The sequence below is a fragment of the Octopus bimaculoides genome, chromosome 1 (assembly GCF_001194135.2).
Source record: "Octopus bimaculoides isolate UCB-OBI-ISO-001 chromosome 1, ASM119413v2, whole genome shotgun sequence".
Classification (NCBI taxonomy): Eukaryota; Metazoa; Mollusca; class Cephalopoda; order Octopoda; family Octopodidae; genus Octopus; species Octopus bimaculoides.
Window position 1 is genome coordinate 54,435,823 of NC_068981.1, and position 15,978 is coordinate 54,451,800.

The 15,978-nt window shown below is 32.6% G+C and overlaps 1 protein-coding gene across 3 annotated transcripts in view; it reads left to right on the forward strand.

Moving 5' to 3' along the window:
* Positions 1–15,978, forward strand: part of LOC106876273 (serine-rich adhesin for platelets) — a 141,872-nt gene that overhangs the window by 115,224 nt on the left and 10,670 nt on the right. For all 3 annotated transcript variants that reach the window (XM_052966689.1, XM_052966683.1, XM_052966696.1), the window contains 5 exons: positions 7,470–7,589; positions 9,525–9,599; positions 12,300–12,470; positions 14,786–14,857; positions 15,336–15,359. In XM_052966689.1, coding sequence (XP_052822649.1) covers positions 7,470–7,589; positions 9,525–9,599; positions 12,300–12,470; positions 14,786–14,857; positions 15,336–15,359 — 462 coding nt within the window. The remainder of the gene's footprint in view (positions 1–7,469; positions 7,590–9,524; positions 9,600–12,299; positions 12,471–14,785; positions 14,858–15,335; positions 15,360–15,978) is intronic.

Here is a 15,978-nt window from a genome sequence, read left to right on the forward strand (position 1 = left end):
GGGGGGGGGGGAGACACAAATATGGGCAAATGGTTAAGAAGTTTTCTTCAGTCACCAAGGTATCATAAGCTTAGCTCAATCCAAATCTTGTAAGTGAAACTGAGTAGATTGAAACTGTGTGGAAGATTACTGGATATATATATATATATATATCTATATTTCTTTCCTTTCCCAAGCGTCCAGTAACACAATCTGTATCACGTCCTCACTTTGTTGTTTTTTTTTGTCTTTTTCCTTTTTTGTACCTATATATATATATATATATATATATATATAAAACTAAGAATGTCTGTCTGTAAGTGAGTCTGTATGTGTAAAACCCTAAAACTCAAGAACTACCCAACTGCTTTCATTCAAATTTTACACATGCTTTACTTAGGGTCCATGCGCAGTGTCATGAGCCCAAAAAATTTTCAACTTCTTGCTTAATACGAGCCCAGAGCAATCTCTTACACTATTTCAGTATTATGTGTCAAAAGTGAAACAATAACATCTCTATTGTAATGTCAGATACTTTCAGTTTGATAGTTTCACTATTAATACTGAAACTGTTAAAGTGAAACTATTATCTCACATATATACATTCATACATACATGCATATACATATATATATAATGTATAGTATACATGTATATGTATGTATGTATATATATATATATATATATATATATATATATATATATATATATATATATACAGATGTATATAGATATCGAGATTTATATGTATATATATGTATATATGTGTGCATGTATATGTGTACATATGTATGCATATATTTGTGTATATATATATATATAATAATATAAATAATATATAAATATATGCATATAACCATACATATGTACATACCTACATCTATATGCATATATGAGTACAGGACATCACAAAAAAACGTTAAACACAATGAGAAATGAAAACAAAGACGAAGACAGAAAATGAACTTTTTTTCAAAGAATGAAAAACACAAACAGAGAAACGAGACATGCAACATAAAGAATATTTCCCTTCATCAGTTGTCCCTGTTCCATCTACTTTGCATTTCGAAGGCGAGGACAATATGCGACTTCGTTGGAACAGTCCTTCCCGTGAAGCAAATTAAATAAAATTTGGAATTAAATCTGCCTTCTACCAATGTATGCCCCCCACCATTATTTTAAAAAAATTATATTTTATGTACTTTCAGATTGGTATAACCCCTTAAATACAGCAGTTAGATATTTAATAGAAATACTTTGATATACTAGGTTTGCATAAAATTATTTGTATATTAATATTTCTTGCTTTTCATTGGAGTTGTAAATGTAGAATCTAACAATCTGTTTTGCACTATTGATATAAAAATGATTACAATGATTGCTGTTCTGTTGCTGTATTTCATCATTTACTTGGTGAGCTGCTAGTCATTTGTTGTATTGTTTTTGTGGATTAACGAGGTGTTAATGTAACATTAGTTGATACCTTCATTGGGAACAATGAGGAAGGTGTTTATACGGTCACTCTACTTACTAGAAACAATAGCTACATCTCCCGTAAATTACACATACAATGTAGTCCCTTTTATACAAAAAGTCAGAATAATCACAGCTGGAAGATCTTTGACCATTGCTCTACTCAATCAGGGCTAACCTGGAACTAAACAACAAATCAGCACAACCTGTGAAAACAGCCTTGCTAGTTTGGAGATTTGTACACACATGCACACACACATGCACATACACACACACACACATATATTAACTTCTTTATTCTTTATATCTCTTTTCTTTGTCTTTTCCTTTCATGGACTGTTTTCATTATTGGGTGGTAGGCTTAATCGATCTTCCAGTTTAATGCTAGTACTTAATTCTTCAGTATCTTTAATAAAGTCTACTTTATTGTTAGCATTGGATGAAAGGCGGCGAGCTGGCAGAATCGTTAGCACGCCGGGCGAAATGCTTAGTGGTATTTCATCTGCCGCTACGTTCTGAGTTCAAATTCCGCCGAGGTCGACTTTGCCTTTCATCCTTTCGGGGTCGATTAAATAAGTACCAGTTACGCACTGGAGTCGATGTAATTGACTTAATCTGTTTGTCTGTCCTTGTTTGTCCCCTCTATGTTTAGCCCCCTTGTGGGCAGTAAAGAAATAAGCATTTGGATGAAATCTCCTGTTTAAGGATAATGCATGTAATGGAGTATCTTCCTTTATTCCTCTACTCCTCTCAGAGGTCCTGCAAAAGGCCCCAGGTGCTGGTTTCCTTTGCATTACTAAGCAATAAAAACGTTTAAAAAATTTTTCTGACTGGCATAGTTGAGTGAATCTTTCTTTTCTTTTTCGATAGTTTTAAACATAATAAAACTTTAATTTACAAATGTAACTAAAATTTAATTTAAGAAGTATTTGTTAAAAAAAACTCTGGACTGTTTATGCAAACTCAACTACTTATATTTTGATAATATATATTGTAGAAACTTTTGATAAACTTGTAAGACATTCTATTATAGTTGGGTACTAAACACATGATGAATTAAATATGTTAGAAATTATGACAAATAATTACGTATATATTCCGTTATTTTTTTATAGTAGTTCATATAAAGTAAAGCTTTGGAGGTCATACAATATGTTGAATAGTTGAATATCAAAAGTTCTAGACATGCTTATTTGCTCTATCCTTGAAAGAAAGCAAAAGTAAGTTGATTGAGTGTGAATTGTTTTAACTGTAACTTTGTTGTAGCCTTTGTATTGGGTCATCCCATAAATAATGCAGTTTTTTCAACTGCATGAACTAAAAGTCAGAGGGGACAGGATAAACTACTTGCATCAACTTGCTATAAAAGCAGGTAGTAATTTTACCTTGTCCTTATTATTAGTGCAAGTTTTGAAGAGTGTAGTTTGATTTTAACAGTTATTTTTTTCAAAGCTATAATGAAAGTGACAAAGGAGCATATTCAGCATATTTTGCTTTATGAGTTCAATAAAGGCAACAATGTAATGGAAAGTGCGAGGACAATAAGTGTTAGCCAGTGTCAATGATGGTTCCAGAAATTCCAAGCCAGAAACTACAGCCTAGAAGACGAGCCTCGTCCTGGAAGATCTGTAGAGCTCAACAAAGATGTCCTACAAACACTGGTGGAACAAAATCTCATTGTAACTGTTGAGGAACTAGCAGAGAAGCTTGGATTTGGCCAGTCAATCATTTATTGACACCTGCATGCCATTGGAAAAGTCAGCAAATTGGGTCAGTGGGTTCACAAACTTTTGGAATCTAATTGTGCGCAGAGAGTGAATGTGTACTCTTATTTGCTGTCACATCTCACGAATGAATCTTTTTTGGACTGAATAGTGAAATGGGTACTCTATAAAAATGTCAAGTGCCGAAGACAGTGGGTAGGGAAAGGAGAAACACCGGCACCCCAGGCTAAAGAAGGTCTTCACCCACATAAGATGTCGTTAGTCCACTTTGAACTTTTAAACCCAAACTAAACGATAACAAAAGAAATCTACTGTGAGCAGTTTGAGCAGCTTAAGTCAGCACTAGAAGAAAAACAACCATCTTTGGTTTCAAGACAAAAGGTGTTCTTCCATCAGGATAATGCTTGGCCACATACAGTAAGGATGACATTCCAAAGGCTGGAGCAGTTTGAATGGGAAATGATGCCCCCACCCACCATATTTGATGGATATTGCCCCATCTGATTATCATATATTCCACAGTCTTCAAAATCATTTGGATGGAAAAAATATGAATTCTGTAGATAAAGTCAGAACAGTACTGGAGGAGTATTTTTCATGATGGACAAGTAAATTTTGGAAGAAGGGCCTTGTAAGTCTACCAGTTAGATGGAAGAGCATTATAGAAAATGAAGTAGAGTATATTTTAGATTTAAAAAAGAACTTTATTTTAATTTTGAAAAATAAAAGAAGTATTTAAAAACTGCTTTATTTATGGGATGACCCAATAGAATATCAACAACTTTAATTTTCCCCACAGATTTTGACTTCTTTGAGTAATATTGAGTTTTAAACGCCCATGTTATTAGTTTGTCAGAGTGAAAAGAGTAGTTCTACAACTAACGAGTTAATGCAAAGAAATTTTATCCAAAGTATCAACTGGTTGAAGGAAAGTTAATGAGACAATGATTTTTGTCTTCTCTCCTCAGAAAAAAGAAGTCTCTATAATGATGATAACATCAGAAGTGTGAAAGTAGTAAGTGCAATTTATAAGGAGTTGATAAAAAGAAAAAAGTGTAAGATGGAATACACAAGTGAGCACCAACAATTCAATAACAAGTATTAGAGGTTTAAATTTGCACTAAGAATAAAGAAACAAAAAATTCCATAATTTATAGGAGACAGGTGTATTTGAATGGACCGGTGCCACTATATATCTGGTACTTACGTTATTATTTATGGTCAGATGAAAAATTAAGGCATTTAAAACAAGATCAAAACTTGCAACATACAAGGACAAAACTAAATACAGTCAGGTTTTTAGTCCAGCATTCTGCTAATAATGCTTTTAAATTTTGGCACAAGGCCAGCAATTTTGGGGGAGGGCTAAGTCAATTATATTACCCCCATTACTCAACTAGTACTTACCTTAACAGCTCCGAAGGGGCGAAAAATAAAGTCAATGTTGACAGAATTTGAACTCAGAACATAAAGATGGATGAAACATCACTAAGCATTTTGCCTGGTGTTCTAACACCTCTGCCAGTTTGCTGCCTTGCACTCTGCTAATGATAACAACATTCAGCACCAAGATAGGGCAAAGATGATTTAGAGAATAAATTACTCAGAGACATGGTCTGCATGAATAACAATAGTCAAGCTAGTGTTATATTTAATGTAGTGAGCATTAAAAATCCAATTAGAAATACTTATGAGGATTAAAAAAAAAGCAACATTAGTTAATTACTAGTTTTATGATTATTATAAAAGGTGGTATTTATAGTCTTTACAGTGCATCCCTAACTGGTGTGTTTATTGTTGTTGTTTTAGCCTCATGTTAATTGTGGCTGAGAAGACTTGTGATCAGTAATAATGGGTAATGTCAAAGAATACAATATCAAATGTTATCTTACTTTGTAAGATATTTGAGAGTGATTTCACTACTACTTCTAGCTAGCTGAACATCTGTACTGGCTCCCTTGTTAATTCATGAGATAGGTGAGGTCGATCAGGTTGATGTTCAACTTGAACTTCTGTAGATCAGCATCAGTTAAGAAAACATAGGAAGAGTGAAAGTTCCAGGGAATTATAGGACTGAATATTTCTGAGGTTTGGAAAGTAAGACAGTAAAAATGAAAAGAGGAAGAGGTAGTTGCATTAACCATATTTTGGATTGCACAGCATGCAGGGCTTGAATAAGTAGGAGTTATTACAGAAGGAGTAGAAAAGACAAGAGTAAAGGTATGACATATCTGTGATGATTTGCTTTTTATGGGGATATAGCTTTCAAATGATTGTGTGGGAGAGAGAGAGAGAGAGAGAGAAAGGTATTTTCTGACCTTGAAAAGCAGGCCTGTCTTAAGGGAAAGTTTAGTCTACATAAATAATGAACAGACCTCAATTGTAACCTCTGTTTTAGTTTGATAATAACTGTTGTGTCAGATTAGAGACTGTTCCTCCTCATCATCATCATCTAATGATAAATTGAATATGCAAATGAGTTTTAACATCAAATGTAGGTTTAATAGATATACTTACAAATACTTAAGTTTTAAGAGTCTCTAAGAATTTAATTATATGAAAGAGATATTGTAGAAATATCTTTAAAAATAATTTTTGAACAAATTATCTTAATTTTTTTTTTAATCCTGAATTTATCAGCTGATGAGACTTTTAGCTAATTTAATGTTTATGAAGTGATAAACAGAATAGAGGTCAGAGAGTGAGGGCGGGAGAGAATGAATGAGTGAGTGCGAGATAGATGTTTACATAGACTCAGTAAAAGTGCATCACCTATCCAGCCAAGTTATATTAACTATTTTAGTCTCTACCACTGGGTCTACTTTGTGATTAGTAGACAAATAGATTGACATTAATCATAACTGACTTTCATCTAAATGAAGAGTTTCTGTTTTTTTTTTTACATTTTATGTTCATCTGAAATAAATAAAATAACAGAAACATTTTCTTTTAATTTTTCTTTCCTTGCTTGTTAATGTATTGTCAGATAATAAAATCTAAAAATACCAAATCAACTGTTATCTAACGGAGATTCTTCCAGTTTGTAATGTTTCATTATGTATTAAGTTACTCACTGATTTTCTTGTCAAAAGCTATCTGAAGTATAGCTCTTATGTTATCAGTGATGACTGACTTGTTATTAAAGATAAGTAATGCTCTACACTGCAAGACAGCTTTCATATCAGTAATACATTAAACATATAAGTGTAGGAGATTAGATAATATATGAAAGGAATGTCTAACAAGATCATTGCTCATATCTCAGAAAGTATTAAAAGTTAATCTAGCTTTTATATTATCAAATTATATGCACAGAATCTTTTTGTCGAGTCAACTGGGAATATTTTTATTGAAAAATTATGGATAATTTGATAAACTAAATAGAAAATTTGAAAGAAAGATGAAAGATGTTATTTTTGTATTTGTTAAAAAATATGATTTCTGGTCAATAATAATAATAAAAAGAAGCAGAAATTGTAAATATTAAGATGGCAAATGAACGAAGAAATGCGGGGGGGGGGGACATCTAAACAGCTGAAATTATATTTAGTTTATTAAAAGAGTGAAAATTCTTATAAAGTCTAAAACATAAGGTAGTGTGGGTAAGGGAGACAACTCCTAACAAGTAAATTGTTAAAAAAGATTAATTTGCTTGTTCTTAAAGAAAAACTTTGTATCCTTTGATATTGGAATGACAATTATAGCAACAGTGAGATTATTGTATACAGTGCTCAGGTGCACTTCAGTAATTGCTGGAGAAAATTTTATATTATTTTTTTACCTGTGTTAATATAACTGTTACACAAAATGTATAAAGAATAGAATTCCCTGTTTTCTCTTTCAAATATAACTTTTTTCGTTAAGAACAATTAATCTTTATTGTGAACTCTCAAAAACGAAAATAATCTTAAGCGTTAACTTCTTCTTACTACCATTTCAACTTTATTTTTTAGTTGTTTTATACAAATTTTCAGCCAGCTGAATCCAGAAGCTGGTTTTCACTTCCTGTTTAGACAACTTCACATATTTCTAATGCTTTGGATAAAGACAAGCTTTGAAAATCTCACTCTGTATGCTTATTTAAGAAACCATAAATTTAATTTCTTATGGAATCTGTTTTCAGGCTTTCATTTTCATTCAAGCTGAAATATTTTAAAAGTTGAATTACTTTATAGTGCTTAACATATTAATTCAGAATGAGAAAATTTTTAATTAAAGGAGAATCTCAGCTTTAATATTGTGATTGACATTTTCTAATCCAGTGCATTTTTTTTCTTCTCTTTAATTTTATAGGTTCATCCTGTGGCATTGTGTAATAATGATGACTACATGGCTTATCCGGAACAATGGGTTGGTGTTATGAAATTAGAAGGTTCACAAATGGCTGGTTGTATGATGTCTATGTATGAAAAGGTAAACATATAATTTGATATCTATAACTAAATACTTTGAGAGGAGCACATCAAAGAAGCCAATGAGAGAAAATATACAGAGTACTAGATCCTGTTGGAGCAGTGCCAGGATAGATGCTGGACAGAGGTCCCTGTGAACCCATGGGGTGGTGGGCTGTAAGAGTTTTACAGGATACTCATCCTGCAAAGTCCTTAACTGATTCGGCATAAGAAAGCTAACAAAACAAGGGTAATTCAGTCAATGAACAAAGCAACAGAGAAAGCCTCCAAATGGTTTTTGATTAAGGGGTTTGATCTGTGAGTGGATGCTACTGGGATTAAGTTGGAACCTAATCAACCCTGACAGACTCATTTGAGTGAATGCGTCTGATGTTAAAAATCCTGAAAACCTGATCCTTTCCCCCAGGTCATCTCAGTAGTAATGCAATCCAGCTTAACCCAGGAGATATATTTTGAACTAGATCAAGCCACTACTTGGTTGTTAGTCTATAGATTCAACTCTTTTCAACTATGTTGCATAAAATATTAAAATTTTATCGTGTAGAATAATTTGGTAGATAAATAAGTTAAATATGTTAAATGTGGAATAAATTAAATTTAAATTTGCAATTTCATGATTTTGTAAATTTAACAATAAAGTTATTCTTTGTAGAACTAAGAAGTTTACAGATAAAATGGCAGAAGATTGATTATTTTCCTAAATTGAATGTTATTCCATAGAGAGGGATATGTAGAGTGTATACTGACTTTTAGGTGAATTAATTTGGTAGTGATGGTGACATTGGTAATTTCATTACTGCTGTCACCAACTTCTTCATACTATTACCTTGTCCTTTTTTCTTTAATGGTACCAATAATAAAAAATAAATTGTAATTTTTATAAATAATATTTTTCTTCAAAAAATAAAAGCAATATAAATAACAAATCTCCCAAACTTATATAAGTCTGTCAGTGACATTGTGATAGAGAAAACTAAGATAGAATACTCATGGAATCAACATTCTCTCTAATTTTTCTCATCCACTGTGTAGAACTTATGGTTCTTTTGGTAAAAATTATTTTAAATTCAAAACTAGTAAATTGTGTTCCAACTTTATTGCAACCTATCAAGCTCATTTGTAAATTAAAATGAATAGTAACAGTTTGATAACACAAAACCAATGTAGGCAGTGCAGCTGCACACCTCTGCAGCTTTGAGAGAACATTTCATAGAAGACATCAAGAGTAGAACTGGTCCTGTTGAATATTTCTATGTAATTATCATAACCTCTCCTTTTAGAAAATGACAAAATTGCCTATAGACCTACAAACTTGGGTCCTTATAATTTATAAAGTTATCACAAGGTTATCCCAAATAGACCAGCAAACATTTTGGTATTTGGTTCCCAAACTTATTTTGCCATGGAATTCTTATATGATTTTCCAAAAGTCATGGAACATGTAGTTACATTTTATGGACAATTCCTTTCACCCTAGAAGAGAAGTTATTCACATGCTTGACTGGAGCTGGTAAGACTAAGGGCTGCACCAGGCTCCATTGTCTGTTCTGACATGGTTTCTACAGCTGAATGCCCTTCTTAATGCCAACCACTCCACAGAGTGTACTGGCTGCTTTTTTTATGTGGCACCAACACTGGTATCAATTCTGCTGTGGCAGACGAGTCCTCTTGAGTATAGCAATGTACCAGATATTGCAGCCTTTAGTCATTTTCTTTGTAAGGCTCAGTGTCTTGAGATCAGCCTTCAATACTTTGTCCAGTCTTCCTGGGTCTCCCTCTTCCACAAATTTATCCACTTTAAGTGATCGGCACTTCTGTATGCAACTGGCTACATCCATACACAACTCCTGTATGTAACTATCTATACACTGTATTGAAACTTCCGTGTTAGAATATGTGACTATCTATTTTAAATATATCTATTCTCTGTTTCCAGGCTGAACGAGCAATTGAGAAGGGAGCAACAGCAATAGTATTTGATATCACAGAAGATCCAGATGCAGCTCGACAGGTACACTTTGTTATATTTGAATAATTTTCATATTGTTCCCAGGATTAGTTCTGATTCACTTCTCTTTTGCTTGTTTCAGTCATGGGCTGAAGGGTTTAGTTGAACAAATCAACCAGCCCCAGTACTTATTTGTTTTAAAATCTGGTACTTATTCTATTGGGTCTTTCACTGATATGCTAAGTTATGGGGACACAAACAAACCAACACAAATTATCAAGTGGTGGTGGTGGTGGTGGTTGTGGTGGACAAACACAGAGACACACACACACAATTGGCTTTTACACAATTTCCATGTATCAAATTTATTCATAAGGCATCAGTCAGCCCAAGGCCATAGTAGAAGAAACTTGTGCAAGGTACCACACACTGGGATTGAATCCAAAACTGTGAGGTTGCAAAGTGAGCTTCTTACCATTTATTTTAACGAAAACCCTGGTATCAACAACTTATTTTTCTACTACTTCCTTCAATTATGATTCCTGTAGTGTACTGAAATAATTTTGTTTTATTTTTATGTTGTATATTAGATCATTTATTTTGGACAATTGAAAATAAAAGGGCAAAATACTAGATTAAAGTGTCAAAAGTTACCTAAAAACACTTAAAGTGGAAGTCAGCTTGATTTGTCACATTTTACTTGGTTTCAAAACACTACAACTCATTCACTGACAATGAAAGAGAATACATCACCAATTCGAGCCAAAACCCAGCAACTTTTATGGTTTACCAAAAATACATAAGTAAAAGAACAAGGAAGTGAATACATAAAATCACTATATCCAAAAGACTTAAAACTTAAGACCAATTATAGCTGGCCCAGCATGCCCTACCCATTGTCTAAGCAATTTCATCGACATTATTTTGAAACCACTGTATGTACCTACATACCCAGCCTCATTCGGGATAGCATCGATTTCCTGTTCCATCTTCCCAAAACAACCTAAACAAGCTCAATCCTACTGAACTTTGATGTAGTATGCCTTTACACCAATATCTCACATGATTTAGGAATAAAGGTAATTAAATACTGGGTAGATAAACATAGAGAAGCAATTTCCAACAGATTCACAGTGACATTTGTATTAGACTCAGACTTATTCTGGAAAGCAACACTTTCTTCTTCAATGGAAAGAATTACATCCAAATTAAAGGCACAGCCATGGGAACAAGGTTTTCTCCCATTTACGCAAACTCTGTGATAGGATACTTAGAACAAAAACTCTACCAGGAAATAGAGGTGAGATACAGCACCGAATTTAGGAAGTATATTGAAAAAGCATGGAAGAGGTACCTCAACGATTGCTTTATAATCTGGACAAAATCTCAAAACATTGTGAAAGAATTCAGTATCCTTCTGAACAACCTACACCCATCTATCCAATTTACAAAGGAGATGAGCAGTACCAAATTACCATTCCTTTAAGTGATTGGCACTTCATATATATGTATACGTACATACACATACATGTAACAATATGAACAATGATGGAGAAAAATCACATCCTATATTTAATGGTTGCATCATACAGGACTGACAATTGTTTCTATTGTGCCAGCATATTTAGACATAAAAAGAAGTACAGAGTACCAATCAGTCCAATATATCTGAAAATGTATGTTATCAAGGTAATGTGTGTGTGTGTGTGTATTGCACTGGAGAAAAAAATATTGTCTTCTCACATAATAAATCCGAATGTCAGTTCGTCACACTTTTTAAACTTTTCTCCTAGAGACTGTAGCCCAACATATCATACTATTTTGGAATCAGGCTGACTCCATGAGTAAATTAAAAACATTCCAGGTCAAATCTGGACCCGCAATCCTGAAATTTTGGATTCCCAAGTTTTCATTACTGCGATTGTTTTCAGTGATTTTTTTGTACGATTTTTATAATCTAAGGGCTGACTTTGTGAGTAAATTAAAAACATTCTTGGCTGAATCTGGACCTGCAATCCTGAAATTTTGGATTCCTAAGTTTTCATTACTGCGATTGTTTTTGGCAATTTCTTTCCATTACATTTTGTGACAAATTTTTTTGTATGATAACAATTTTTATAATCTAAAGGCCAACTCTATGAGTAAATTAAAAACATTCCAGGTCAAATCTGGACCTACAATCCTGAAATTTTGGATTCCCAAGTTCTTCATTACTGCGATTGCTTTTGGTGACTTTTTTTTTTTTACGTGATTTTTTGTGACAAATTTTTTTGTACAATAACAACTTTTATAACTTGGAAATAAATTTTGGGAATAATCGAAATTAATTGCAAAATCCAGTGACTATTTTTGGTGATTTTTTTTACTTGATTTGTTTGCAACAAATATGATCATCATTGGGATATGACTCTGGAGGAAGCAATTGCAACAAATTCTCCAAAACAAGTCAGAGATCTGTTTGCTGATCTTCCCATTCAGGGTCAGTGGCTTAAAAGTTATATACTACCTTAAAAGGGATAATTAATAACATTTTTTATATAAAACTAAGTCATTAACATATCACTGGATATTAAATGTGATATCTTAAAATAACGTAAAACCCCACTCCCACCTAGTTGTTTTGCTCTCACATCTTTCCTAATTTAAAAGCAAAATCAATTTTATTTTATTGATAAAACTAACATTTAAACTTTAATCTTTGTTTCCTTAAACAGTTATTAGACATTTTTATACTGAAAAATCTTTTGTTGCTTTATTTTTTAGTTGCGCCGTTCTTCTCAAACACTACTGCAAAGACCAGTTGTGATTATTCGTGGTAGAGAAGCTGCCAAACTTATGGAAATTGTAAATACTTCAAAAGGGAGGAGAGCGCGTGTACGGATTTGGTTTACTACAGAAGAAAGACTTCCCGATTCAGTAAATCCAGTTAGTCAGGTACAAATATATTTATTTATATTGCTACAACTACCAATACCAAGATGGCAAGATGGCAGAATTGTTAGCACACCAGACAAAATGCTTAGCTGCATTTTGTCTGCCTTTATGTTTTGTGTTCAAATTCTGCTGAGGTCAACTTTGCTTTTCATTCTTTTGGAGTTGATAAAATAAGTACCAGTCAAACACTGGGGTCGACGTAATCAACTTACACACTCCCCGCAAATTGCCAGTCTTGTGCCAAAATTTGAAATCATTATCATTGTTGTCGTTGTTGTTGTTTTATTATTATTATTATTATTAGGGTAGTAAACCGGCAGAGTCATTAGTACACTGGATAAACTGCTTAGCAGCATTTCGTCCATCCTTATGTTCTGAGTTCAAATTCTACCATAGTCGACTTTGCCTTTCATCCTTTTAGAGTCGATAAAATAAGTTCCAGTCAAGCATTAGGGTCAATGTAATCGACTAGTCTCCCCCCCCAAAAAAAATTTTTTTTAATTTCAGGCCTTGTGCCTTTAGTAGAAAGTATTATCATTATCATTCTACCAAGGTCGACTTGGCCTTCCATCTTTTCAGGGTCAATTAATTAGGTACCAGTGAAACACTGGGGTCAATGTAATCGACTAGTCTCCTACCTCAAATTTCAGACTTTGTGCCTTTAGCAGAAAGGACTATATTATCAAAGATACAATTATGATATTAATTCTTAAGCTAAAATGAAACATCTGCAGTCAGAGTCTTATAATTATATTTAAGCATTAATTTATAGCTTACAATAAGAAATTTTGTATCAAGTAATTAATTAACTGCATTGAGTTATTTCTCTGAGGTAGGTACAGTTGACACTATCAACTTAAATTTGAATATAGCTATTTCAGTTTTATGTTTAAATAGATATTATTTAAAAGAGATAATCAACTACAAAATGCCTGCTTAATTCCTATTATTTCTTCGTCACTTCTGAAGTTTAATGGTTTGGATTAATCTTTTGTCTTATGAAGAATTAAAAAACATTTTTATAGGTTATAAAATGAAGGAAATATTTCCTTTGTGTAGCTTTCTGCTGATAATGTTGGTGGCAATGCAAATGTATACATACAATGTGTGAGTGTGTGTGTGTCTGTGCATACCCTCAGATATGTACTCACAGAAAGACACACACAATAAATTTGTGTAACAGGGAAGTTGCACAGATGATTATGAAACAAACTGGATGCTTTGCAGTACCATCATCATTTTTATGTCTTCATTCCATGCTGCAATGGGTTGGACATTCTAATAGGATCATATGGGTCAGTGAACCACTTCTTGCTCTGGTGTCTCAATTAAGGCATGGTTTCTATGGTGCTTTTTTTTTTGTAGCCCCAGCACTAGTGAGGGAGGATAGGAGATAGAACAGTTGCTTTGTGCAAGGTGTTAAGAAGTTAAGGTATGATAAGGGGAACAGGAACAGGTATGTTGTTGTAGAGGAGATTCATGGTTACCTTGCATTTTACATGGGTGGGTGGGGATAGCTTTTGAGTGGTGCAAGAATGTACTCTCAAGGTATCATATCCAAGAAGGTTAACAGAAGAGAGCATGGCAATGAAAAAAATTAGGAAATATCTAGTTTGATATTTTATTATTCTGAGTCTTGTTGGAGTCAACTTAACAAGAGAGAATTTTGGTAAAATAATAACTAGTAACAAGAAGTATCAAGATTATATTAAAAAAATGCACTGTATATAGTAAAGGAAGTGGGGACCCACACATTAATGAATCTTTTAATGTATTAAAACTTCTCAGACAAAATATGAAAATTTCAATAAGATATTGCTTATCCGTGTAAATGATTTATTTCAAATAAAGAAAAAGGGTTATGTGTTCTTATATGAGTAAACTAAAATAGTAAGACTTAACTAAAAAGAGTTTTTAAAAAATAATTAATAACATAGTTAATGATCAAGACAGCTGCAAACAAAAAGAACATTGTTTTTTAAATGAAGAATCATTCATATAATACTGATTTTTATCTTATTATTTTAACTAAGCTAAATCTTGTTTACTGAGAAGTTGCCTGATTCACTATAAAAATAATGTTTTGCATTCAAAAGTAACATTCATATTTTAAATCTATTGTAATCTTTGAAATGTTTTTAAAGAATTGCTTCATAATAACTACTATTTTCCTATCATTTTTTTGTATATTATTGTTTATTATCTGATATATTTCAATAACGTTTTTGCGACATGTATATTTCATATGCTTATATGAAAATTTAAAAACACAGAAGTAACTAAATACATTCCCTTTTTCTCTCTATTTTTTTTAGACAATATATCGAGCAATCGTTGTAACAATATTTATAATATTCTTTTTCGTGTGTCTTTCCATTTTGTTAAAGGTAAGAACTTTTGTATTTTCTACATACATATTAAGGTTTCCTTTGAAATTAAAATAGTCATGTTTACAGAAGAAATGGGTTTGAGTCCCATAGGCAGCCTTTAACTTTTACTATCCCAAGGGTTTTTTAATCCTATATTTACTTGCTCAACTGTTAAAAACAAATTTTTTCACATTCTTTCAAAGTTTATAAATTCTTGTGACATAATTATTAAAGTTTCATTATGACAAAATAGCATTTTTATCAACTTCAAACTATTATTATAACTAACCTTGCTTGTACTAGCCTTATAAAATTTTCTTTCAACACTACTATTAATAAATAGTAATTATTCTACAAAATAGAATTAAGATTTAAAATCAGAAATGAACAAAAACTAGATAACTTTTGTCTTATTTTGTTGGAAAATTTAATAAATTAGATATTCTAGTATTTGTGTCTCATTGTCCTTCTATAGAAATTTATTTTACTTTTACAGTGGAAATTCCGTCGGGAGAGGCAGGTAAGCACAATATAACTTCTAATATTCAGTTACATTTTTGTGTTAGTTTCTGCTCTCTGTAAATGTGTATGTACGTATGTATGTGTGTGTATACATACACATGTGCATACGTGCACATACACACATGCATTCTCATACTTACATGCACATGTACACACATACATTTTGAAGTCAAAACAAACACATTGAGGAGCAACCAAAAATCTGCAATAGTAAAATGAAAGGATTTAACAACTGCATCATGGTAGAGTCATGATAGCCATTTAAAATATACACATTCCATTATATTCATTTTTATTTTATTTTGTAATAACTTCAGTCAAAACATTTTGTCATACAGTAGATGGAATTGTGTGAGGAACCTTGTCATACTTTGTCACTGACACTATTCCACTACAACAAAAAAAATAAAATAAAAGTGATTACATCATCATCATCATCATCATCGTTTAACGTCCGCTTTCCATGCTAGCATGGGTTGGACGATTTGACTGAGGACTGGTGAAACCGGATGGCAACACCAGGCTCCAGTCTGATTTGGCAGAGTTTCTACAGCTGGATGCCCTTCCTAACGCCAACCACTCAGAGAGTGTAGTGGGTGCTTTTACGTGTCACCCGC